General features: G+C 37.0%; 3 protein-coding genes and 2 long non-coding RNA genes across 6 annotated transcripts; 2 read left to right on the top strand and 3 right to left on the bottom strand.

Moving 5' to 3' along the window:
- Positions 1-2,038: 2,038 nt before the first annotated feature.
- LOC125195709 (putative membrane protein At3g27390) lies at positions 2,039-4,274 on the top strand. Its single transcript, XM_048093881.2, has 7 exons — positions 2,039-2,151; positions 2,240-2,348; positions 2,436-2,628; positions 2,714-2,841; positions 2,924-3,425; positions 3,495-3,681; positions 3,756-4,274. Exons 1-7 carry the CDS (start codon positions 2,058-2,060, stop codon positions 4,193-4,195), a joined length of 1,653 nt encoding a protein of 550 aa, XP_047949838.2. The 5' UTR covers positions 2,039-2,057; the 3' UTR covers positions 4,196-4,274.
- LOC125195710 (very-long-chain 3-oxoacyl-CoA reductase 1-like) lies at positions 4,241-6,905 on the bottom strand. The gene is made up of 3 exons (XM_048093882.2): positions 6,218-6,905; positions 4,942-5,011; positions 4,241-4,730 (listed from the first exon to the last, which is right to left on the bottom strand). Exons 1-3 carry the CDS (start codon positions 6,853-6,855, stop codon positions 4,476-4,478), a joined length of 963 nt encoding a protein of 320 aa, XP_047949839.1. The 5' UTR covers positions 6,856-6,905; the 3' UTR covers positions 4,241-4,475.
- Positions 6,906-13,666: 6,761 nt separating this feature from the next.
- LOC125196754 (ATP12 protein-like protein) lies at positions 13,667-16,411 on the bottom strand. Of its 2 annotated transcripts, XR_007171940.2 has the most exons (5): positions 15,951-16,411; positions 15,103-15,277; positions 14,610-15,017; positions 13,942-14,041; positions 13,667-13,836 (listed from the first exon to the last, which is right to left on the bottom strand). XR_007171940.2 is itself a non-coding variant. In XM_048095367.2 (4 exons), exons 1-3 carry the CDS (start codon positions 16,347-16,349, stop codon positions 14,632-14,634), a joined length of 960 nt encoding a protein of 319 aa, XP_047951324.1. In that variant the 5' UTR covers positions 16,350-16,411; the 3' UTR covers positions 13,667-14,041; positions 14,610-14,631. The 2 variants fall into 2 exon arrangements, 1 of the variants encoding a protein (XP_047951324.1); XM_048095367.2 differs by having other exon boundaries at positions 13,667-14,041.
- Positions 16,412-20,471: 4,060 nt separating this feature from the next.
- On the bottom strand, positions 20,472-21,568 carry LOC125193850 (uncharacterized). Its single transcript, XR_007171648.2, has 2 exons — positions 21,302-21,568; positions 20,472-20,811 (listed from the first exon to the last, which is right to left on the bottom strand). It is a non-coding gene; the product is annotated as an uncharacterized LOC125193850 (long non-coding RNA).
- Positions 20,759-22,444, top strand: LOC148927488 (uncharacterized). The gene is made up of 3 exons (XR_016128788.1): positions 20,759-20,885; positions 20,962-21,029; positions 22,245-22,444. It is a non-coding gene; the product is annotated as an uncharacterized LOC148927488 (long non-coding RNA).
- Positions 22,445-24,730: the final 2,286 nt, after the last annotated feature.

Genomic DNA, 24,730 nt, shown 5'->3' with positions numbered 1-24,730 from the left:
ACGCTCTAAGTATTCCTTGTTTTTATACTAGTATTACTACATCCCTTGCGCAGCTTCTCTCTCCTTGTTTATACCACAATTTTATTTCTGCCCTAGATCTCATACTCCTTATACATCGCAACAGAGGCTCTTTTGACATAGCCTTGGAGTTTGATAAGGTGTTCGATGCTCACTTGATTTGGGAGATGGGGATGTGATTGTTGCCGGATTTTGGTTGAGAGGCTCGGGAAAAGGTATTGAACGATGATGATGTTAAAATCTGAGTTCTAAAATTTGGAATCAAAATCGGTTGATACCTTTTTACACGAAGACAGAGCTGATGCAAGCGGCTGTGGATCGGGTTAAGAATATCTGACGGTCTAAGAATTACAAACTCAGATCTTGATGTTCATTCTTCAATCCATGTTAAGCACGGACACACTAAGATCCATACTACACACCAAGATTTTTTTCAAACAAAAAATATGAGATATTTATGACAACACATTAATACATAATTGGTAAAGTTCATGTTAGTAAAAAATATGACACCAAAAAATAAAATGGGATAATTTTATGGGGCATCCCAAATAGACAACAGTTGCAACGTAACCTTCATGCCATACAATGGAGGGAGATGAAAAAGATGAGACACCAAAAGGGTTCAATCTTATTGCCCCATTCGCGAACAAGAGATCGCTCACATGATCACGAAGATGTCGACCTCTTCCCCTCTCGGACAAGAAATGAATTTGAGCGAGTTGGCCATGGCAGCCAACATCCGTATGGTATGTGGGATTGTGTTTGGGAAGAGGTACGAGGAGATTGGGTCAGAGATGAAGAGATTCCTTCAGATTCTTGAGGAATATGAAGTGCTCGCGACCTCTTTCTTTGGGTCTGATTACCTTCCGGCATTTGGTTTGATGGATAAGATAAGCGGAAGAGTGATCTAGCAAGGTGAAAGTTTCTCAGCGTTGCCTTTGTTGTTTTGGTTTTGTTTGATGGATAAGATAAGCGGAAGAGTGATCTAGCAAGGTGAAAGTTTCTCAGTGTTGCCTTTGTTGTTTTGGTTTTGTTTGATGGATAAGATAAGCGGAAGAGTGATCTAGCATAGTGAAAGTTTCTCAGGACTGCCATTATTGTTTTGGAGGAGGTAGCATGGTGAAAGTTTCTCAGGATTGCCATTATATTTTGGAGGAGGTTGAGGTTCCAAGTTAGATCTCTCATAATATACATTTTCTTCCCCTTTCTTCCCTCCCATCCAATCCCTTTGGGATTAGTTTTTGTGGCTAGATCTGATTTATCCCCTTTTGCTTATGATTAATTAGAGATCAAACACCATTGAGCCTGTCTTGGAATTATTAGATGGATCTCAATCACATAAATCTATCTCAGTATAGTTGATTAAGAAATTTTCTGGTTTAGGTGATATTTCATTAAGAAGTAAATCGTTTGATAGGAAAAGAATTTATACATTAAAGGGTGAATAAAGGTTGTCAAAATCTTTGTTGGATGCATATTTTGCTGGAACAATGTTGAAATTCGAAAATGATATAGAATGTAAAGATTCCATATTTCCAACTCCTTTTGTATGAGAGTAAAACATAACTAGGTGTGTGTAATTTTTAAATGTCGAATTAGATTTTGAATGGTCGTACGTATTTGATTTTCAACGATAACTTGAAATTTTCAGTACATTAGAAATTTACAAAATCATCCAATATAAATATTGTCCATAAGTACTCAAAGATCATATTTGGATTGTATGACTAATTAAATCCATTCTTCTAAGGTGGTAAAAATTATTTCAATTGCAAAACTAACTATTTCATCATCACAAATTCCACAGTTATGGCACACAAAAAATCCACTGCATCTTCTACTTCATTTTCAAATGCAAAAACTATTTCATCACAACAAAATTCGAACAATTTTTTAATCAACATTAACCTCAGTTGCAACCTAATGATACTCTTCGATTAGCTCATTTTCCCTCGTTTTGAGAGCCCCATTAGTCTTTTTAATTACTTCATTGGTAGAAATCTGAGATAGGTTTTTGATTGAGTTGAGAGGCAAAAATGGACACTTCTAGAGGGTTTTGGGCTTCTTTGTGGAACTTGGTATGTTTCTTGCCTTTCTTCAGCAGTCTTCTGCTTCTTGGATTCATTAAAGGTTTGCATCAATTCCATCACCTTGTTTCAATCTCAGATTCTTGAATTAATATGTGCTTAAAGATAGAAGATTTTATTTTCCATTTCAGGTATCATTATGTTTCCTGTAATACTTGTCATAGTGACAATTGGAATTTCTGGGACAATACTACTTCTTTGGCCTATGCACTGTTTCTACACATATTATTGTGTTTTAAGGTTAGTTTTTGAAGTTTGAACCTTTTTTTGACACTGATTGCATTGCAAACCCATTGCATATTGTATTGAATGCCTTCATATTTGCAGCACAAGGCAATTTGGTCCAGTTTTGAAGCTCATAATCTGCATATGTTTAGCTGCTGCCTTAATTTCATGGCCACCGATTGGCCTTGCCTGCAGCGTTCTGTCCGGGGCAGTATACGGCCTCTTCTCCCCGATTCTTGCCACTTTTCGGGCAGTCGGAGAAGGGAAGAGCAGCAAGTTATCTCACTGCATTTGTGTATGCAACTGTTTCTTAGCTAATGAGCTTAAGTCCTTCCATTTCTCAAATGGTGTGGTTTGTGTTTCTCTCTAATTATTTGCAGGATGGAACATGGAGTGCTGTGGAGGGGAGCTTCACTATGATAAGGGATTTCTCTGATGTTTGCTACCATTCCTACCTCTCAATCATGGATGATCTTCTCCATCAAGAGGGGGAACGCTATGAAATCCGGTGTTGTTTCCCCTCCCTTCTGTCAATAGGCCGTCTCTCTGTTTCATCTTATGTCAATTTGAGCTGGCGTGTGTGTGTGCAGATTGCTGCACGTTCCTCTGGCTCTCGTTGCTGGAGCTGTGGGTGTGGTGGTGGACCTGCCTGTGATCTCGGCTCTCGCCTTGTGCAAGAGCCCCTACATGCTCGTGAAGGGGTGGCATCGCCTGTTGCAAGACTGCGTTGGCCGTGAAGGGCCTTTCTTGGAGACCATATGTGTGCCCTTTGCAGGGCTCGCGATCTTGCTCTGGCCGTTGGTCGTGGCTGCAGCCGTTCTATGCTCCATCGTGTCGTCTGTCTTCTTGGGTGCTTATGCAGCTGTCGTCGTGTATCAGGAGAGCTCAATCTGGTTCGGACTGTGCTACATTGTTGCCTCGGTGTCGATATATGATGAATACAGCAACGACGTTCTTGGCATGCCCGAGGGGTCGTACTTCCCCAGACCGCGTTACAGAGAGAAGGCCTCTCCACTGCCATCTGCCCTCTCCAGCCTGAGCTCCCCGCCTTCTCCTAGGGCTTCCCGGATGCTCGAGCTGAAGCCCCTCGAGGTATGCAATGCAGTCATCAAAACTTTTATCTTGTGTAATGCTAAGATTTTCGCCTTCTCTTTCGTGTAGCTAGCTAATGCCTTGTTCAAGGAGTGTCAGCGGCTAGGCGATGTTTTAGTTTCCGAAGGCACGATTAAACTGATCGACATCGAAGAGGCCATGAACCGGAGAATGCTCACCGTTGGATTGCCTGCTTACTGCATTCTTCAAACACTTGTGAGATCAGCTAGAGCTGATTGTGGTGGCATTTTGTTGAGTAAGTTGAAGAAATGTTTCTAATTTTTTCTGTGTTTTTAAGAAACGTGATAGAAAGAAAGATCGTTGATACAGGTGAAGGCGTGGAAATAACGACTTCAAATAGGCCTAAACACGTGTTTTATGAGTGGTTTCTCAACCCTTTGCTGATCATCAAAGAGCAAATCAAAGCTGCTAGCCTCTCTGAGATAGAAGAGCATTATTTGGGCAACTTGGTGCTGTTTAGCGGCGACGCCATGAGATTGAAGAGCGCCCACGTCGGGCCAGAGTCTGAATCAGAAGTTAAACAGGCCGAGCTCGAGGCTCTAGGGCGAAGGCTAATCGGGATCACCAAGTCAATATCGAGATACCCTACGTTCAGACGCCGGTTTGATCAGAGTATGAGGGACGTCTTAGGTCAGCTTGGTAAGAAATCAGGCAGCAGCAAGGCTCGTACACCGAGGAGGTCGGTGAGCATGTTCGCTCGTGTTTTTACACGAAAACGCGGATCGGGTCAAGAAGATCCAACAGTGTAAGAAATAGAAAACTCAGTTCTTGATTTGTTACTCATTTGGTTTCAATAGAATCATAAGCTTCGTCTCGTATTTCATTTCATCAGTCCACGTTAAACACGGACACACACTAAGATCCATAGTAGTACACACTAAGAATTTTTCAAGAAAAATGAGAAAATACATCCAAGTTCTAAGCAAAGAAAGTTACATATAAGTTACACAAATAACTAATTTCTTAGACAACATTCATAGTTGATGAGTGTGGAAATGAAAGAATGAAACGTAGAGATAGAACGGCTTTCTACTCCTTTTTCCTCGAATCCTTGAGCTGTCCTCGCTTTCTAATGGCGAGGCAGAACTTGAGACGCCAAGCATCAATGGCTGACTCAGGCACTGAATTCGCCACAGCCCAGAGGAGGGTGTGCGGCCAGTAAGGAGTGCAACGGGGTTCATAGCCTATCCAACGCAGAGCTGCACGAGCATAACCGTCTGCTGATGGAACGAAGAAAGACGACCTTCTGATTGATGCCATCTTTGTGGCAACATAGAGCGGTACCTACCAGGAGCAGAATACCAGATTTAGCCCTAATTTTCGTGATTTAGCGACTGACGTCGACTGGAGCTTGAAATCTGCCGACCTAAACATGAGCCCTAATTTATGGAAATTAAAAGGCTCTATCTATGACTAATGCAATGGGATTCTTGATACAAAGTTGATACTCCAAAGAAAGAAAAAGTAACTATGCTGAATAGGTGAGCGGACATACCTGACACTGTACGTCAATTCCACTCTTCTTGTACTCAACGTAAAGACATCTTGAGAACTGATCAATGTACCTGAAAAACAAACAACCTCAAATTAGTAAAACAGTAGTTCCAACAAACAGAGTTGAATCCCCCTTTTATTATCTCACTCAAATTAGTGAGTCATAAAAATAACCTTCAATCCTTCATATAATTCCAGTCACCTGATAAAACAGTAATACACGAGCATACACATACTTATTCGTTCATATTTCAAAACCACAATAATCTTCATTCTAAAATGGGAACAAAAACTAACCACTTTTTACATCTAACATATACAATACTCAAATTTCAGTAGGAAGCAAAATTGAAAATGGCATACATCAAAAACCACCAAACTTATAACAGCACATTAATTCCTAATACGCATTTCAAAAAGGTTCAATCTAAACAAATAAATCAGCAAATCAACCTCACTAAGAACATAATATTAAACACCAAAATTGCAACCAGATTCTAAGATAGGCACACAATAAACAACCACTTTTTACATATATCTACTTTTCAAGTTAAAAAGAAAGACAGCTAAAAACTACAGAATCAATTGCAACTCAGTCTCAGATTCATTAATTTCAATCTTAACACCAAAATGCAACAAATCAACCACCAACAAGATAAGCTGGTGAAACATCAAACAACCAACCATTACCCCCTGCATTTATAATATATCCACTTCTTCGACTAATTCCAGCATAGAGAGAGAGAGAGAGAGAGCAACAGATCAAACTCACGTAGATGAGCTAAACAGCAAACAATTTAACCAGATTCCAGATTTGGCACACAAAGAAACCAATTTTTTCCTCACATTTCAAATCTATTCACCTCTCATACTAAATTCCAGCATCAATCCACAGGCAGAGAGCCAAGATAGGCTAAACATCAACTAATCTAAAGAAATTCCAGGTTAGGCACCAAAAAAAAACATTTCCCCAGCATTTGAAATCCATCAACTTCTCTACTAGATCTAAATCCCAGTATCAAGCTACAGAGAGAGAGAGAGAGAGATCAACAGTTCAAACCTCACAAAAGATGCTAAATATCAAATAACCAATCTCACACGTTACCAGCAAATCAATCAATCGACGCAACAAAACAGAGATATCCAAACACGAAAAAAAACAAAGAGCAAACAGATCAAGCCACGAGAAAATAAGCTAAACATCAAACAAAGTAACAAGAAAAGATTTTTTTTTTTTTTAAAAGAAATCTTTGAAGAAAAAGAGCAAAAGGACTAACGCTTTAGTAGCAGCATAAACAGAGTAAAGCGGATCAGAAGGAATAACAATAGCAGCACCGGAGCCAATATTCACAATCGCCCCCTTTTTCCTCTCCACCATCCCAGGCAGCACCGCCTGCGTCACCTTCGTGGTCCCCACCACATTCACCTTAATCAAATCATTCAGCAGCTTCTCATCCACCTCGTGGAAGAATCGCGCGTACGGATACGAAACCCCAACATTGTTAATCAGCAAACCCACATCCAAACCCTCGATCGCCGCCTTAATCCTCGACACCCCGTCGTCCAATTCGCCCGAGAAGTCCACCACCACCGTCTTGATCTGAATCGCCCCGAATTTGGATTTAATCGCGCCCGCGACCTCCTCGAGCTTGCTAGGGTTTCGCCCCACTAGAACCAAGTTGAGACCTTTTCGCGCCAGCTGGAATGCGAAGGACTTGCCGATGCCGTCGGTGGGGCCCGTGATTAAAGCCCAGGAGCCGTATTTCTTGAGATTTTTGGCGGGGCGGAGGAAATTGACGTAGGCCCAATTGAGGAAGGAGATGGAGAGTTTGAGGAGAGAGAAGGAGCCGAGGGAGAAGAGGAGGAGAAGCCATGTGGGCTGAGATTTGAGCTGCTCCAAGATGCAATCCGCCATGAGAGATGATTTCGAGGAAGTGTGAGAGTGAGATTTGAGGTTTTAGTTTACAAATTGATTTTTATTTATATAGGTCTACTATGTAGGTTTGTTTTATGGTAATGTGAAAATGAATAAATTGCTTCTTTATTTTATTTTTATGGAAGTTGGTAATCTATCCCATAATTGTTTGATCTTTTAAATATATTTGAAATTTAAGAAATTAGTATTTAATTTGAAACTAAAATTGTGCTCTAAAATACTTCTTTCTCATTTACATGCTACTATTTACTTTGATTTAAATTTGATTTATACAAATTTAGAAAACGAAATTAAAGTATATTTAAAATAAATAATAGTAGCAGTAATATTTTTTAAAAGATTACTCGAACCTAATACAAAATTATCAGATTCTTAACATGTCAACTTGATAATAACAAAAGTCTAATAAAGTTTGATCTACCTTCGTTAATTTCGTTCATATTCATATTAGACTTCTTTGTCGAATGGGAATATCTACTGCCACTCTCCTCAAATGATTTAGTTTTAATTCAAGTTTCATTAGTTTCTTCTATATCAATCTCTTCGTATATTCTCTTAAAAGTATTTTAAATATAATCCGTACAAATTCGAAAACATTGGCACAAATATATACGCTGCAGATTTAAAACTTTAGATAGGTACCCTCTCTTAATTATATTGAATAGGTTTTAACTAAATTTACAAGGGTAAATATAGATAATAATGAGATAATATGGTGAGAGGGAGACAGTTGGATGGATAGCAGTAGCATTCAATTTGGAGATTAAATTAGTTGAGCTTTTCAAAGACTTCATATTTGCAGTTGTTGGTTGAATCAGATGGCCAGAAATTGAGCCAATTAGGTGAACAACAATAACAACTTTATAGTATTCACTAATTCACCTATATTTATACATTCTGCAAATAAAATATAATCGATAATGAAATTATATTTAACAAAAATAGAAACCAAATGTTTTAATATAAATTCTGTCATTTTATGGTGAGTAATTTTATTTTGTTGATGTTTGTACGGTCAGATCTGTGAAGCCTAATCAATAAATATATGCGGTCCGGTTAGGATCGCCTCTAACATTTCCTACTTTGTGTTGGCATTCCAAATTTATAATAGTAGTATCCATGTATTTATTCTTTTTTTTTATCTATTTTAAATTATACTAGTTATTTTCTTAAATACTACTGTACTACTATTTGTCCGTGCTGGCGATATGTTGGCGCATATATACGTGGCTTCATTAAAATATTTTTTATTCATCATGTTATTTTTTTATTGTATTAATAATTTTCTCTTTTATGTATAAAAGTTGTGTTATACAATAACTAAGTCGTGTCCCTGTCCCCCTATAAAAAAGTTATGTTAGACGTGCTCATCATGGATTAGTGAAACAAAGAAAAAAAATACTCTCTTCGTTCTATGTTGATTGAGTCATTTTTCGGTAAGTTCCAAATTAATTGAGTCATTTCTATTTTTGGCAAAAAGTAATTCTCCTCTTTACTTTAATCTCTCTTTATCTCTTTTACTCTACTATTTCTTACTTTTTCACCATCTATTTAACGTAATATTCTTAAACTTTGTGCCGAAAAGAAATTTAAACTCTGTGCCGAAAAAAAAATACCTCTGTAAGAAATGGAGGGAGTATGATTTAGCATATATCGCATAAATTAATATTTAGTATTTATATACCCGCAAACAACGGTAGTTAAGAACTTTTGATACGTAACATCTGTCTTAATAGATATTGTGAAGAAAGGTTTATATTACTGCTTATTCTATGTATGTGGGTATTCGAATTTGGCTGCATAATATGGAGTTTTATTTTTAAGATAGGATGTTAACATATTTGGAAATATAGATGTTGGTTTATTTTCAAAGGGGGTTAAATTTTTAGTATGGCGAAGGTGGTAGGGAAGACTCATGTTTTGGATGGTATTGGCATAGAAGCAATTAGAGCGCCTATCTTTGAAGGTAGGAGTCCCCAATGATGGATTCTATCAAGTTTAATACGAATATTTCTTTGGAAGGGGTTCAAGGCGAGCTTAGGTTGAGGTTTGTTTCTTGATGCTTTCAAAGCATGGAAGTCGGGCATTGTGGTCAATACCGAATTTGTTCCATTTTGATTATAAAATTTTGGTGCATATTTTATGGGCTTCAGCGGACCAATTGTTAGGCTTTCATAAGTTAGAGGTGAAAATTGATAGCTTTACGAGTTTTTATGATCATGGAGCAGTTGGTGTCTTTTAATTGTCACTCCATAGTCCATAAAGTGTGTTGTTTACTACTCCATAAGACTTTGATTTAGTAGTAATTCATCACATGCATAGAGAAAATAAATTTCTGTTGATTTTTCATAGAGGAATTCATATTTTAGAATCGCCATCATTTGACCTCAGTAGTTGGTTAATCCATAATAGATTATGTCTTTCTTATATTCGTTAGTTGATTCATTTTGGGTTTAGCAGCTTTCTCTCGGGTTTAGCAGCTTTCTTTTGTAAGTTTATGAATTAATAAATATCAGGGGAGTGTTATATTGCTAACTCTATACTTAATTGTTAACTATAACTAAAAAATAGTCATTAAATATTCAAATTAAAGACCTAGATCATTAGTCCTGGAATGTCAATACGATAAAATAAAACGTCAATAAGGGTATTAAGGTCAATTTTCAACAAATAACTGTAAAAAAATATCCCAAAACTTTAAAACGCATATAACTTTTTCAATTAAAATTATTTTTTTGCACAACATATATCAAATTAAAGATAATTTCATAAGGATTCTAACGAGATCTCACTTGCATATGGTTCCGATGTCAAAATTTGAAAAAAAATTTAAAAAATTTCTATTTTTTCGTACAGCAACAAATGTCGACAACATGATATATAAAAGAGTAAATGTCAAATGTGGTCCTTAACATATGACCGTTTTATCAATTTGGTCCTGAACATTATCTTTTTAATTATTTGATCCCTCACAAATGAACTCGGACCATAATCGGTCCTAAATTAACAGAACCGTCTACTTTTACACGGTCAATCCATTTAGTCAAGTTTTGACCAAAATTAACCATTTTAATGGTAATTAATCACACCAAATCAAACCCTCTGCCGCCTCTCAAACCCCTTTGCAAAACCTCCGCCGCCTGAACACCCTCTGCAACCTCCGCTGCCTGAACACCCGCCGCCTGAGCAGTATGGGTTGCGCAAGCACAGAAGCTTTCTCTCTCTTCTCCCTTTGCCGCCGCTGACGGCATCCAAAATCCTGCCCCCAAACTTGCCCAATTCCAAAACCCCCACTCCCAAAGTTACAATTAAGGAAACGCTGCCGGTGTTGGAGGAGTTTTTTGGAGACGATCAGGAATGGGTTAACAAGATAAGCGAGGCCATAAGAACAGATGCTGACAGCTCAAATTCGATTTATGGAAGGAAAATTGGAGGAGTCTACAATCAATTTGGGGGAGAAGACGGCAGAATTCGGTCGATTCCGCCTCCGTTAATGAAAATTCCCTCAACTTGTCACAATCCCCAAACTTGATCAATCCTCAAATTCGCGCTGGCAGTGCAAATCAGGTCCGTGATTCCGGTGTACGCGTCTCCACCGGTGAGGGTGAACTCCGACCAATCGCCGCCGATCAAAGAAGCAGCTCTGCCGCCGCCGTCATCGATATGATCGGAGGTTGCAGAGGGTTTTGAGAGGCGGTAGAGGGTTTGATTTGGTGTGACTAGGTTAATTTTGGTCAAAACTTGATTAAATGAGTTGACCGTGTAAAAATAGACGGTTCTGTTAATTTAGGACCGATTCTAGTCCAAGCTCATTTGTGAGGGACCAAATAATCAAACAGATAATGTTTAGGACCAAATTGATAAAATGGTCATATGTTAAGGACCACATTTGGCCTTTACTCTATATAAAATATGTCAATATAATACATGAAGAATGTCAATATAAGAAATGCATTAACATTCTCAAAGCATTGTGTTGACATTCTCAAAGCATTGTGTTGATATTTTTGAAACACTATATTGACATTTTCATTCAAAACCCTAATTTGGTATTTTTTTATCTTTTTTTTATTTATTAATTAAAACGAAAATTACACGTGAAAAATTGTAGAGTCCAAATTTTCTAAAATCATATAATCTTAAATTAGTTGCAGTCAGTAATTAAATGATGAGTTAGCAATTGATCACATCCCATAAATATCACGTACAACAATTAAATGATGAGTTAGCAATTGATCACATCCCATGAATATCACGTACAGTAATAATGTAATATCATTTCGCAGATCAAAATCAATTGTACACTATGATCCAAGTGATATATTCTTCATCCTAACTCTTGTTTTTGCATTACTTAATCTTTTAAGTGTGTGTAGAGGCAGAATAGAGAGAGATCAGTCTTAAAAGAATAATAATTGAAAGGAAATATGGAAATCTGCCGATCGATTATCAATTTATTGGTTACACATATATGCATTTACAAAAAACAAAGTAAAAAAGTGACAATAGTCTCAAATAGAATTTGACCACTATATATGTGTGTGTCTATTTCTTGTCAATTGCACATTTCCAATTTTAATCTCCAGGGCTCCAAAACGCAAATTGACGTCTCAGAAACAACAAAGCCAACTCGTCTGTATGATTTATGAATACAAAGAAAAAAATTATTAGAAAAAGGTCATATTTTTCCATAATAATTATTTTGAGGTGGAACAAAAGTACGCGGATCTATATAGAAGACCTTGCGGGGTGCGTCGTGGTGGGCCGTGCTTTGAGTACGGGCCGGCTGGTCAGATCCCCCTGCCGAGCCTTTGGCCTTCTCGTCCCTTGCCTTTGCAAATATGACCGTAAATCCATCCGCTGAGGCCGGATTATTCACATCCCATTCTCCGAATTTAGGTAATGCCCGCCCTTTCTCGTTCTGCTACGCTCCACAAAATTCACATGCCACCAAAATTTGACCATGTAATATTAATTTTAGCAACTCGTAACCACCTCTTTTCGAAACGAATAAATTGAAATCACTTTATCCCATCAAGAGAAAGAGAAAAATATACTATTAATGTTCATCAATTGCTACATGTACATGTTGTTCCAACCTAGTCCATATAATTGACGTTAACAATGATCGAACCGACCAATTAGGTACATTAATGTGATAGGAGTAATTAATACTCCATATAAATGCTTGTCTTTATGTCGCACGTTATTCATTCTCCCTCAAAACAAAATAAAAAGTTTGAAATAAAAACAGAAGGGGCTAAAAATTACCCAAAAAACTAAAACAAATTTGAAAAGATGAGGAAGAAATCCAGATTCTTACAAGAATTACATCAAACATAAATTGATCCGACAAAAACATGAATTGAATTTGATCATGTCTTGGCAGATAAATCTAAAATCAAATAAAAATTACTAAATCAAATCGTCTTATTGATGATATGCAAATCAATCAACAAAAATAAGACTAGAAAAAAGATTAGGAAAAAAGGTGAAACTTACAGACGTCATATTATTGCAGGCTTTAGAGCTCAGGTGGAAGAGAAAAACTAAAATTGTGTTTTTCTAGAGAGAAAGAATGAGATGATGAAGATTATATGAGAGAACTCAACGCCTTTTTAGGAGGTGAGGAAATAGCAACTGTTACAATTTTTTCCACATAAACATATGCTATCTTGCAAACTGCAATCCAAATTTTTATTACATAATCCTTGGGTTGACATTATAATTCACATTTCTACCATATTTTAATATACATAGCATCCCACTACGTTGCACGTATTATAACTTATTAGGAGTATTATTTTTTTAAGTACCAATTTTTCAAATTTAAACCAATATATAATAATTTATGGCCATTAATGAATATAGGTCGTGTTCAATTTTCTAGATAAAATAATATCAAGATATAATCTATATCTATAATTGAGTTGTAAAATTATTTTAGTCATAAAGGATTAGCTAAGACTTAATTATCTCATGATTATCCATCTAAAATTAAGTTGTGTGATCGAATTTTATAAACCAACACATTACATATTTAATCCCAAAATACAATCTTGCAAATCGAACTCTCTGCAAAATACAATCTTGCAAATCGAACTCTCCTACTTGATTTGTTTCGTATTTTGATTAGCTTCTCCAAAATTGTTTTCAATCGACCATTAATTTACATTGTCTTTTTGAAAAGCAAATATTGCATCTCCAACCTAATAATCTACTTTTATAAACAGTTTTATTTTCTCATTTTGATTCATCCATCAAAATTAATCACTTCTATTTATGTAAAAAAACCCATCATTTTTCTCTTTTTCACTATGCCAACTTTTGTCTCTCCCAATCATGTATTAAAATAATTTATATTAAGCCTATTATTAAAGAAGGAGACCAATTAGTAGTACCAAGTTTAGTAAGCTTCAATTAAGGGCTAAACCCAACTCAATTTTTAGATTGAAAACATGTCTGAATCTCAATTAACCCTAGACTCAAGCTCAACATACCATATAATAAGGCCAAGTCAAGTATTGTCAAGCTCGAGTTGCAGCCTTGCGAGGCTACCAACCCGAATACAGCTAAAGCGAGCTCGACTCACTCACATCCAAATTAAAGTCCCGGCAAAAACTAGATGCCCCATTAAAAGATGTGGCCTCCACACATACGATTAGAATGGGTTCAATTCTTAACAGAATTCTTTTCTGGACACCCACTTCTTAATCTTGGCACAGTTTATGGATGACAATGTTGTAAAATATGGTCCCATTATATATATATATATAGAGAGAGAGAGAGAGACTCGTAACATCTTCAACAACCTAAGAACTAACCACACAACCCATCATGTTCACAAAGATCACAAATTTAGCTGTTGTTTGCCTAATAAATCTAGTGATCTTTCATCACTTAGTGTCACAAGTTACAGGAGCAAATGCCCGTCTCCCCCTCCTTGTGAATCCTCAAACCCTAAGAATGTCTGAATATGTTACTATAACTGGTGCGCTCTGCACAGCTCAACGTGAATACATCTTACTCTTCTATTTTCTAAAACTACTCTGATGGTTGCTTTACCTTGCAGGTTGTAGCAGTGACTGTGATGTAGCCTGCTGTTACTGTGATATCACGACACAGCCACCAGTATGCATCCAGTGCTGCAAAGGCGATCCTTGATCTGCAAAGTATGATATACATGTATACATATATGTATTGAATACATTAACTTACACCATCTTCTAAAACAATGTACAGGAATTCTATAAGCACTTAAGATACATAACATTATTGAAATCTTATGAAAAATCACTTAGGAACGATCTGATCCACAAAAATATGAGTCATGTATGTAATCTGAGATAAGATCGACATACACCTACATAAGGCAGTTCTCTTTTCACCCCCCATCTATCTTGGTAGTTCGTGATGGGTATTCAACGGTAAAGAAAAAGAAAGTGCAGTAACAATGAGGTGCTTCCTTTGATTCACCAAGTAATATTCAAACCATAGTCTTAAAACACGTGTGTAAGAAAGATTTCAATGTCACAACCGGTGTAGGAAAGAGCAGGAAAAATCTGAGCATTACAAACAAGAACTCTGACTTCTCAACATTCTTTTATTATGTTTATTATCTTTAGGTCGAATACATAACTTGCTATGTCAAAAATCCACCAACCAATCATTTGGTTCTTGCAAGATATGGCACTTAGTAAGCAGGAAGGGAAAACTCGCTCTTGGAATATTACCTGACTATAATTGAGGCAGAAATTAATGTTTTCTTGAAAGTCTTAGAAACACAGCTGCAGATGAAATTTGAACTCTAAGATCGGCAATATCAAGATCATGGCCCCCTTCAACCAAACCCCACCTATCAACCTGTAAATCTTCCTCCAGTCTTATCAACTCAATTGCTTGCTCAATACTCAACTTCCCACGAAACATGCCAACTGCAATGATCAAAGAGTGTGCAGCTGCAGCAATTGCATCTATTGAAGCTAGTTCATAATCATCCGTTTTGATAAGAACGTTCTCAAAAGCCTTAGCAAGACCCTCTTCCTGCTTTCCACCAAAGAAACTAGTGTACACAACGGGCTTAAAGCCAAATTCCAATTCCACCCATTTAATTAGGGGACCGAATTTCTCCACCTGCAATTCTGAAAGAAGCAACTATATGTTCACATCACATAGATTTTGAGCAGAATACTGGCATAACTAGACTCGTACACATATTATACACACCTCGGAGATCTCTTGTAAGATCATTGTCTCGGGGAGCACGAACAAATACCAGATCTTGATGGAACTTTTGCATCAGATTTCCAATTATCTTTGGCCTAGTGACTGGTACTCTTTCCAATGCAGTACAAGCAAGCTTCATCAGAGGCATTGTAAATGGTCTAATTCCATCTGTTTGCTACAAGACAAAGATTTTCCCCTTAAACGTCTAATCAAAGTACATTGTAGACATTCAATACAAACTTTACTTTTTTAAGCTGCGAAGAACCCTATAACTAAACACAAAGGAAAGGCTATGACACACATCGGCCGCCTACATGAATATGATAGTCGATTGCCCACACCAGCTAAACAGAAAATATCATGGCACTATCACAATTAGAAAAATAAATGTAAGATGGCCTTGAAAATATTTAAAAGAATTTCTTGACTACAATACACAGAAAACTAACAGAGACACTGGAAAGACATAAAAATTGCTAATAACTAGGGAAGATGTGAATCAGACGGAATCCACATAATATAAATTGGAGTAAAAAAGAGTAGAAAATTACAATTTCGATCCACAATTAAGTGCATAAAATGTTCTACAATGAAGCTGAACTCGCATATACCGAATAAGATCGAGATTACCCAACATTCGAAATCGAAATTGTGACGGCAAAGCTATTACTTCAAGATCAATTCAACAAAAAAATTGCAGACCTTGAACAACACAGTTGCTAAAATCAACGCAGAAAACCTAAAATTCTAAGAAAAGGTAAATCCTAACCAGCATCAGAACGTTCAATTCGAAAACAAATTGCAGAGAAAAGTTAAAACCCTAACACAAGGTACGAACTGGAATGCACCTGGTACTCCCACTCAGCTGCAATGGCCTTAGCCAGAGCTAGGGTTGGGCACTTGAGATTCCTCTTGGAGGGGGTTTTGAGCGTCCTGTAATCCAGCATGACGCTCCACCCAATCCCGTCGTCAGCTTCTTTCGTCGTCACCTCATTGTAGAACCGTTTTCCAACAATCGAGCCAGTCATAAACGACATCGGCATGCTCACGGAATCGGACGCCCTTTCCCGGCCCTTCACGTATATTGTGTCGTCTCCCTCGCCGGCTCTTGGATCTTTGGAGGAGAAGGTGAATGATGACTCGCCGGATGCCACCGCGACACTGAAGCGGCGAGCGGAGGAGGTGAGGGTTCTCAGAGCGCAGGGATTTAGGGTTTTTAGGGCTTTTCCGACCATCCATGATGCCATCTTCTTCGCTTTCAGAGAACTGATTGTGTGTAAGAGAGACAAAGAATAAGTGTGTTTTTCACCGCCAAGTATTGGCTAGCAAAGGCCCGTTATTTATAATTGTCAAGCCCATTTTAGAAAATTTACCTGTGGATGTTATCAACGCCAAGGGGTAGTTTAGATGAATCTTATTCTCTTTGTCATTTTAGCTCGGCCCAACATTAAGAATCATTTTAATTTATTACCATAAATACTATAAAAACTACACATTATATTAATTTATTTCACTCATATTTTATTATAAAACTAATATCATCTTCATCTTTTATCCTTTAAAATTAAAAACTACTTCTATTTTGGTTTGTCACATTTTAGAAACGCCGTAAGGGTCTGGCGAGTCGCCAGATTCTGTAAGGCATGAATTTGGCGAGTCGCTGGTAGTGTTGCTAAAAATGTCGTGGGCGTCTAGTAGGGGCGGACAAAGTAAGAGGTGAGGAGGGCTTAAGCCCTTACCCAAAAAAATATCTACCTTTATTTCTCCTTCCAAAATTTTTAAAATTTTCGAAAACCATCACCAGCCCTCACCAAACTAATGCTATTGAAGACGGAATCTTAAAAAATTAAATGACAAGAAGGGCTAAAATAACATGGGAACAAAAAGTTGTAGAGGAAAAAGAATAACAAAAAGTATTAATAAAATTAATACTATAATATTATTATAATAAAAGCATTATTATAATACTATAATACTTCCTCCGTTTTATAGTAATGGAGGCGTTTCTTTTCAGCATGGAGATTAAGAAAAATTGTGTTAGGTGAGTTAAGTAAAGGGAAAGTAAAGTAGAAAATGAAAAAGATAGATAAATTAAGAGAAAATAAAGTAAGAGAGAGTAAAGTAGGTGTGGAAAAATGTGTTGACTTTCACTAAAAAATAAAATGACTCTATTACTATGAAATGTACTAAAATGACAAAATGACTCAATTACTATAGAACGGAGAGAATATTATAAGTGCATTTTTTATTATACTGGGAGTTATGGTATCGTACGTTTAAAATGCGGTTGATAATGGAAAAATAAATGTGCTGTGTTTATTTTGGTCAAAGAAAAGTAAAATGTGATGTATTAATTTAGATTTTTGTTTAGCGGACATAAAATTTCAAATTGGTTACTTAATTTTAACTAAATGATCGCCGATTAAATAATGGAAAATTTTGTTTAGTTTTCATAATTTTTCATGTATACTAGGACATTATTATTATTATGTGAAATTTGTTAGAAATTTGGGCTTTCACATGACTAATTTAATGTGATACATGACTAATTTAATGTGATGACTATTTTTCAGTTGCCCAATTAAAGTGATCTATTAAAGATTAAAGTTTGGGCCAAAGTGTATTTATTTTGTTATGGAAATAAGTGTAGATACAATATGAGATTTTCTATTTGATGAGGGACCGAATAGAAAATAAAGGGGTTTAGATTTAATATAAATATAAGCTAGGATTATGGTCCCCAGACGTCCGAAGAACATTCGATATCTCTGTATTCTCTCGGCAGACTATTGCAAAGAATGTCTCTGGTCGTTTAAAAGATCCATAGCCGCTACAAAGCGATTCCACCGTTCAATTCTAGATGGATCAAGGTACGCTTCAGCTCTACAGTTTATACTCCTTCTCCGTCGTTCTCGGTTAATCTTCGTAGAGAGCTTTAAGTAATTGTTCATTCAATTATTACAACATGTGGTATCAGAGCCACTCTATTGATGATTCTCTGAGAATTGAGAATTGAGAAAATGAAAATTAGGGTTTTATTCCAATGTATATATATACGGCCACCGTTAATTTTTGGACTATGAATCTATTCTGGTTATATACATATGAATTGATCATGGTGAATTTTATGGGAATTTTATTCCGTATGGTTACTGAGATTTTTTTTTTATTTGGTTGGATGTTTTCTGTGGTCGGTGTTTCCGCACTCTATCAAATTTTCTTTTGATTAAAGATTATGGCCACCGCATATTTTGGTTCTATTGAATTAAGAAATTGGTTATTACTTGTGTATTGCTCCAGTTTGTGTTGTGATTTGTTGGATATTGTTTTGGACTATTATTTGGGCTGCCTTTTATTTGAGCCCAGAAAGAATTAATTGGGCTGAGCCCAATGACTTATCTCCTTCCACCGATGCTACCACGTGCCCCCTCTCTTGGATCATGCTTCTCCACCGTTGGATGTAGGGTTGTGTTTGTTATGTGAGAGCCGACTATTTTGAGTCTCATTCACTGTAACACCCGTCTTTTAGTACCTTTCGCGATTAGTTTTGTTTTGAGAATGAGCGAGTGATAGACCTTGATTAAAATACCGTCTTCGTTTTGTTTGGTTACGATTGGAAATAGTGAATGCTCGAATTGTTGTTGGTTAATCGTGTGGTGAAAATAGTCGACGAGATTGACGTGAGATTCGTTGATTAGAAAAATGGGCAGTCGTTGACAAGTACTCAGAATAACACCAAAGTACTAAAATAAAGACACAACAATTTAACCTATGTTCTAACTTAAATATATGGGCCTATTACTTTATCAATCTTGTTCTAGCCCCTTTTTTTGTTGGGAAGCCCAATAAAATAAATTCTTTTCTGCAGTCAAATTTTTGGTCAAATAATTCTCCCAACTTCTCCCACACGGTTTTGCCATATCTCCATCTTCCCTCAAAATCTCCAACTGATTTTCCTCTCCTTATTTTTAACTCACGCAGCCATCTCTTCATCACCCATTCTTTCATTTGTGGAGAGGTGTCTAGCATGTCAACAAGTGAAAGCCCTACATCAACGACCCTAAGGGAGACTGCAACCACTAGAGATTCCGGAATGGAAAGGGGAGCATGTTGCAATAGACATCGTGACAGGATTACCGAGATCTCAACGAGGAAACACGATTATTTGGGTGATTATTGATCGTCTCACCAAATCTGCCCACTTTGTACCGGTTCGTGATACTTATGGAGCTAATAAGTTGTCCAAGATGTATGTGCGAGAGATCATACGCTTACATGGAGTACCGGTGACAATTACATGTGATCGTGATTCGAAGTTTACATCTATATTTTAGATGAGCCTACAACGAGAGTTAGGCACCAAGTTGAATTTCAGTACTGCGTTCCACCCGCAGACTGATGGACAAACAGAGAGGACGATACAAACTTTGGAGGACATGTTGAGAGCTGTAGTGCTAGATCGAGGAGTAGGATGGGAGGAAGTACTGCCACTAATAGAGTTCGCTTACAACAATAGTTACCAGGCGACTATTAACATGGCCCCGTATGAGGCATTGTATGGGAAGAAATGTAGATCTCCACTTTATTGGGATGAAGTGGGTGAGAGAAGAGTCCTTGGACCTGATTCCGTGGAAGAAATGATAGAGATTGTCCGACAAATCCGTGAGAGGATCAAGGAAGCTCAGGATCGACAGAAATCGTATGCTGATGTTCGAAGAACCGATCTACAGTTCGAAACAGGTGATAAAGTCTTTCTAAAAGTAGCTTCGTCTAAAGGGATAACTCGGTTCGGTGTGAAGGGCAAGTTGAGACCACGATTTATTGGACTGTATGAGATTCTTGATAGAGTAGGTCCCGTAGCGTATAGATTGGCGTTACCACCATGCTTTGGGAATGTGCACGATGTCTTCCATGTGTCAGAATTTGAGGAAGTATGTGTTCAACCCTAGCCACATAATTCATCAATAGGAGATGATGATCTTGAATCTGAATTTGAGTTATGAAGAGAAGCCTGAAGCTATTCTAGATCGGAAGGTTCAAGAGTTAAGAAACAAGTCTATTGCTTCAGTGAAGGTTCGGTGGAGAAATCATGGTGTTGAGGAAGCTACGTGGGATCTAGAAGACAAGATGAAGGAGAAGTACCCGGAACTGTTCGAATAATCTAAGCAAATTTCGGGACGAAATTTTTGTGAAGGTGGGTAGATTGTAACACCCGTCTTTTAGTACCTTTCGCGATTAGTTTTGTTTTGAGAATGAGTGAGTGATAGACCTTGATTAAAATACCGTCTTCGTTTTGTTTGGTTACGATTGGAAATAGTGAATGCTCGAATTGTTGTTGGTTAATCGTGTGGTGAAAATAGTCGACGAGATTGACGTGAGATTCGTTGATTAGAAAAATGGGCAGTCGTTGACAAGTACTCGGAATAACACCAAAGTACTAAAATAAAGACACAACAATTTAACCTATGTTCTGACTTAAATATATGGGCCTATTACTTTATCAATCTTGTTCTAGCCCCTTTTTTTGTTGGGAAGCCCAATAAAATAAATTCTTTTCTGCAGTCAAATTTTTGGTCAAATAATTCTCCCAACTTCTCCCACACGGTTTTGCCATATCTCCATCTTCCCTCAAAATCTCCAACTGATTTTCCTCTCCTTATTTTTAACTCACGCAGCCATCTCTTCCTCACCCATTCTTCCATCCAAAATCTGAGAAAAGAAATCGCAAATACCGTGAGTTCAACATCCAATCTGCTGTTATTTTCTTATCTTCTTCCACAAAGGTAAATTCTCCTTATTCCATTGAATATGAAAAATCTCCATACTTTGGTTCCATAATCAAAATTCTCAATATCACAGTTTGAGAGGAGAAACCGAGACTTATCATGAAATCAATTCTCCTGACTAGACAATTTTCTCTTCCGAAGGTATTTATACAAATTCCTGAAATTCTCTGCATTTCACATCATAGTTATATATATTCATAGTAGTTCACGGCTAGAAAAGATTTAGTCTTGAATTTCTTGAAACTTGTTGAAGGATATTTTTTTACCGCCTAAAGCTCCGATCTTTGATGCTTTAGAAGTTGTCATTTTATATCTCTTTTCAACCTAAATTCTGTGAGATACCTCTGCCCATTAATAAGTGAAATCAAACAAATAGAATTTCTAAATTTGGGGAAAAACAAAGAGGGACTTACCGGTTGTGGGTAGCGGCGCCGCCGAGGACGGATGCTGAGCCGGTTGGAGCTTAGCGGCGACGGAGGGGCAGTGACAGTAGCTATGGATGTTTTCCTTAATTTTTTAAGATAGTAGATAGGAAGGGAGATGAGCTTGCGGTTTCTGATTTGGTAATTTGAGATGAAAATTGAGAGGAGTTAGAGATGAGAGAGAGACGAGTTGTGCCGTTGAGGTTGTCTGTTCTTTTTGAGATTTATGAGAGAGATACGATGGTGGTGACAAGGAGTATACTTTTTACCCTTTTATTTACTTGTCATTTTCTTTAGTTTCATTTATGTAATGGGCCACTTTAATTTCATGAATTGGGCCTCTAACTAAATTCTTTGTATAATAGGCTTACTGGGGCATTTGTCTAGAAGTGGACCAGTTTAATTGTTTAGGTGGTTTGGTAGTATGGGGCATTTGTCTAGAAGTGGACCAGTTTAATTGTTTAGGTGGTTTGGTAGTATGGTGTATGGAGTTGTGTAGGAAGTTGTACGTGAGTTTGATTGGGAGTATAGTATGTATGTTCCTTATTCTTTTGGCATATGATTTGTTTAGGCCAGTGAATTGTTTGCTAATTGCAATCGAATTTTGTTTCGGCCAATTTAATAGTACTTGCTTAGTTTGGGGGTTTAATTAATTATTTCGGGCCGTTTATTTGGCGATGAATTAAATCATGAAAATATGAGAACCTTATATTTATGGGATTTAGAATTTAGTCGCTTGGTCTATTTTTTTTAGTAATAACCGAGAGTTCAAGTATGTCGGCCACCATTGGGTTTTATGTTTGATTGATGAGTCTGTTTTATTATTTATGTACGATGGATAAATTTTTCACACCCACATAGGATGCATGCATTGTCTTTAATTAAATTATTTAGCAAAGCCTGATTTTTTGCATATCATGTTTTTAAAAAAAAGGGTGAACTTTTGCACGTTGTTGAGGTTGGGACAGGAAGTTGGTGGAGGAGCTAAGCTTTTGAGATGGGCTTTCGTTTTAAATAAGGACTATGTCCTAAATACTATTTTATGTGAAAGGAGGTGAAAATTTGTTTGTCTTGCCATGTTTTGTGTTTGAATGAACCTATCTGAAGTGGCTATGCCATGTATGTTTAATCGAATTCGGGTCCCAGTAGGGCCGCAAACCCTGCTCGGACTAGTGTACACCCAGTAGATCGTACGCTATCTCTTTGGAGTTGGCCGGTCTAGTGACTTGGTTCGTGGCCACGTTCCTTGTCATGTATGTTCAGATATGGTGATGGTGATGTGGATAGAAGATGGTTGCAACCGAAATTTATGTGAAAATGCTTTTTAGTGACTTGGGTTCTTTTCATTTAAAACCCCCAAGATCACTCGGTATGGCTTGACAAACTGATTTGGCATGTGTCCACTGAGTGCATCAAGTACTCAGCCATGCATATTTGTTTTTCTTAATGTGCAGATTGAGCGACGACGGGTGTGGAGGATGTTGAGCAGAATTCATGGATTATTTATGTTTGGCTTAATATTGTTAGATATGTCGTGTCTTCATACTCGGAATTTTCCGTGTCTTGAACGCTTCCGCTAGGTGTCTTTTCTTCAAAATTGTTTTAGTATTGAGAACCTAACTCTTTTCAAAATTGTCTACTTTCTAGTCTTTATTTCTTAGAATTGGTACTTTGTTGAAATGATACTATGTTGTTTTCTAAGTTATTTCAATTATTTAAATATTTTGGTCAAAGATGTGTGTTTCCCCCTTTCTTCCCCGCTTCTTTAATCATCCCCTAGTCGCGATCAACCGTATTTTCTATCCTTAGAAAATACGGGCGTGACAAAGTGGTATCAAAGCCAAGTTCTTTCCGCTCTGGACCCAAGAGTCTTCTTTCTGTCGTGATCTAGATTCGTTTCTCTAGATCAAAATAAATAAATAAATAAAATTTAGAGGGTCAATGGCTCAACATCCGACCGTCGCGCTCAACCTAAAAAGAGGTAATGCAATTTTTTTAAAGAGGAAGTTGAAAATGTTGGTATAGTAAAGGAAGAGTTATTTTGTTGTGTGGAGAAAAGAACGAGTTATGAGTTTTGAAAGAGTTGCATGGTGTTTGATACTTGTAAAAAAATATGGAAAAAGATTTTGAGGTGAATGCTTTCAGTGGTAATGACTAGTTGTTTTGGTGGAAATTTGGTTGAGGAAAATATTTATGTTGAGGAAAATTGTTGAAATTTCAGAAATCTTTGAACTTCAAATGAAAGCTTGCTAGTTCATTTCTTTTGGGAAATTGAGATTTTGAAGTGAATGAGAAGTATGATGTTGTTTTGTCTTGAGATGTATAAAATATGCGTTTATACATGATTAGCTATGTGGTATATGAATAACGTTTTAATTAATAGAGTATGGACAGTGAAGTATGAGGTATATTGTGAATTTGTTGATAGAATGGAAGTATGATGCTATGAACTTTGTATGCAAACATAGAATGCCCGAAATGTCTGTTAGATCGAACGATATCGAACTTAGTTGTAACAACGGCAATATCACTTTTCTAAGTGATAGGACAAATGGAAATATGTGGTGCGAATTCGAACTTATTTGGATAATTACAAATTCACTATTGTCTTTCGGAACGATAAGAATAATGAGAATGCGAAGAGACATTACGTACGATAATGAGTTCAAGAGGAAAAGGTGTGCAAATTGAAGAGAAGTTCCGAACGAGAAAATATTCGAGACAAGAGGAGATGTTAAATGATGTAATCCTACAACGGGGGGAAAATTGTACATGCGATCTAATAAGTTAAACCCAATCTTATGTCAAAAGTGGCGATGCGACGAAAACAGATGTTATTGCATGTTGAGAGCGGGAGTATAATTACAATGTTTTTAAGAGAATGATTGTTATGACGTGCAAAGAATATTATGAAGATATGGATTCTGATCATCGTTATTGGTGGTAACAGCACGAAGAATCTCAACTTGGAATCCACAGTTTCTTAGAACGATGTTACCATGTTTCGGCTTGTGAGAGATGAATGAGGGGGTGCGACCTTAATAGCTAGAACGAACGATTTTAATCAACAGTACTTACTTGGATTTTAAGAAGTTCTTCTTCGGGACCTTTCGAATAACCGTGAGCCCTTGTCCATTTAACACTTTCTTTGACTCATAATTGCAAGTAATGCCCATTATTTTTTTTCCTCCATTGAGTCATAACTCACTTTCAGTTCTTGGAAATTGGCATTTGCCTTTATAACTTTGGACACCTGGATTGATTGTAGTCTTCTTTGACTCATCATTCATAAGGACAATATTTTGACTTTGTGAGCCTCCGCCATTGAACTCTCTATTCCTAAAGTGCTTGTAATTATGTCTTTCACTATGGCCACGTCTCTCATACATGTTGTAATTATGTCTTTCACTATGGCCACGT

Source organism: Salvia hispanica, chromosome 4, assembly GCF_029641045.1.
Source record: "Salvia hispanica isolate PSC_SH4W2 chromosome 4, Shi_PSC_v1, whole genome shotgun sequence".
NCBI lineage: Eukaryota > Viridiplantae > Streptophyta > Magnoliopsida > Lamiales > Lamiaceae > Salvia > Salvia hispanica.
The sequence above is the reverse complement of the archived record's forward strand: the minus strand, read 5'-3'. Positions and strand labels throughout refer to the sequence as shown.

Bases quoted from the DNA above. Each gene is read 5' to 3' on its own strand.
- LOC125195709 (XM_048093881.2), top strand. From the start codon at position 2,058: ATGGACACTTCTAGAGGGTTTTGGGCTTCTTTGTGGAACTTGGTATGT. The intron at 2,349-2,435 runs GTTAGTTTTTGA...TCATATTTGCAG, and splicing joins ACATATTATTGTGTTTTAAG to CACAAGGCAATTTGGTCCAG. The intron at 2,629-2,713 runs GTATGCAACTGT...AATTATTTGCAG, and splicing joins AGTTATCTCACTGCATTTGT to GATGGAACATGGAGTGCTGT.
- LOC125195710 (XM_048093882.2), bottom strand. From the start codon at position 6,855: ATGGCGGATTGCATCTTGGAGCAGCTCAAATCTCAGCCCACATGGCTT. The intron at 5,012-6,217 runs GTTAGTCCTTTT...TTTGTTTTTCAG, and splicing joins GTTTATGCTGCTACTAAAGC to GTACATTGATCAGTTCTCAA. The intron at 4,731-4,941 runs GTATGTCCGCTC...TGCTCCTGGTAG, and splicing joins GAATTGACGTACAGTGTCAG to GTACCGCTCTATGTTGCCAC.
- LOC125196754 (XM_048095367.2), bottom strand. From the start codon at position 16,349: ATGGCATCATGGATGGTCGGAAAAGCCCTAAAAACCCTAAATCCCTGC. The intron at 15,278-15,950 runs GTGCATTCCAGT...TTTGTCTTGTAG, and splicing joins CAGCTGAGTGGGAGTACCAG to CAAACAGATGGAATTAGACC. The intron at 15,018-15,102 runs GTGTGTATAATA...TGCTTCTTTCAG, and splicing joins TCTTACAAGAGATCTCCGAG to AATTGCAGGTGGAGAAATTC.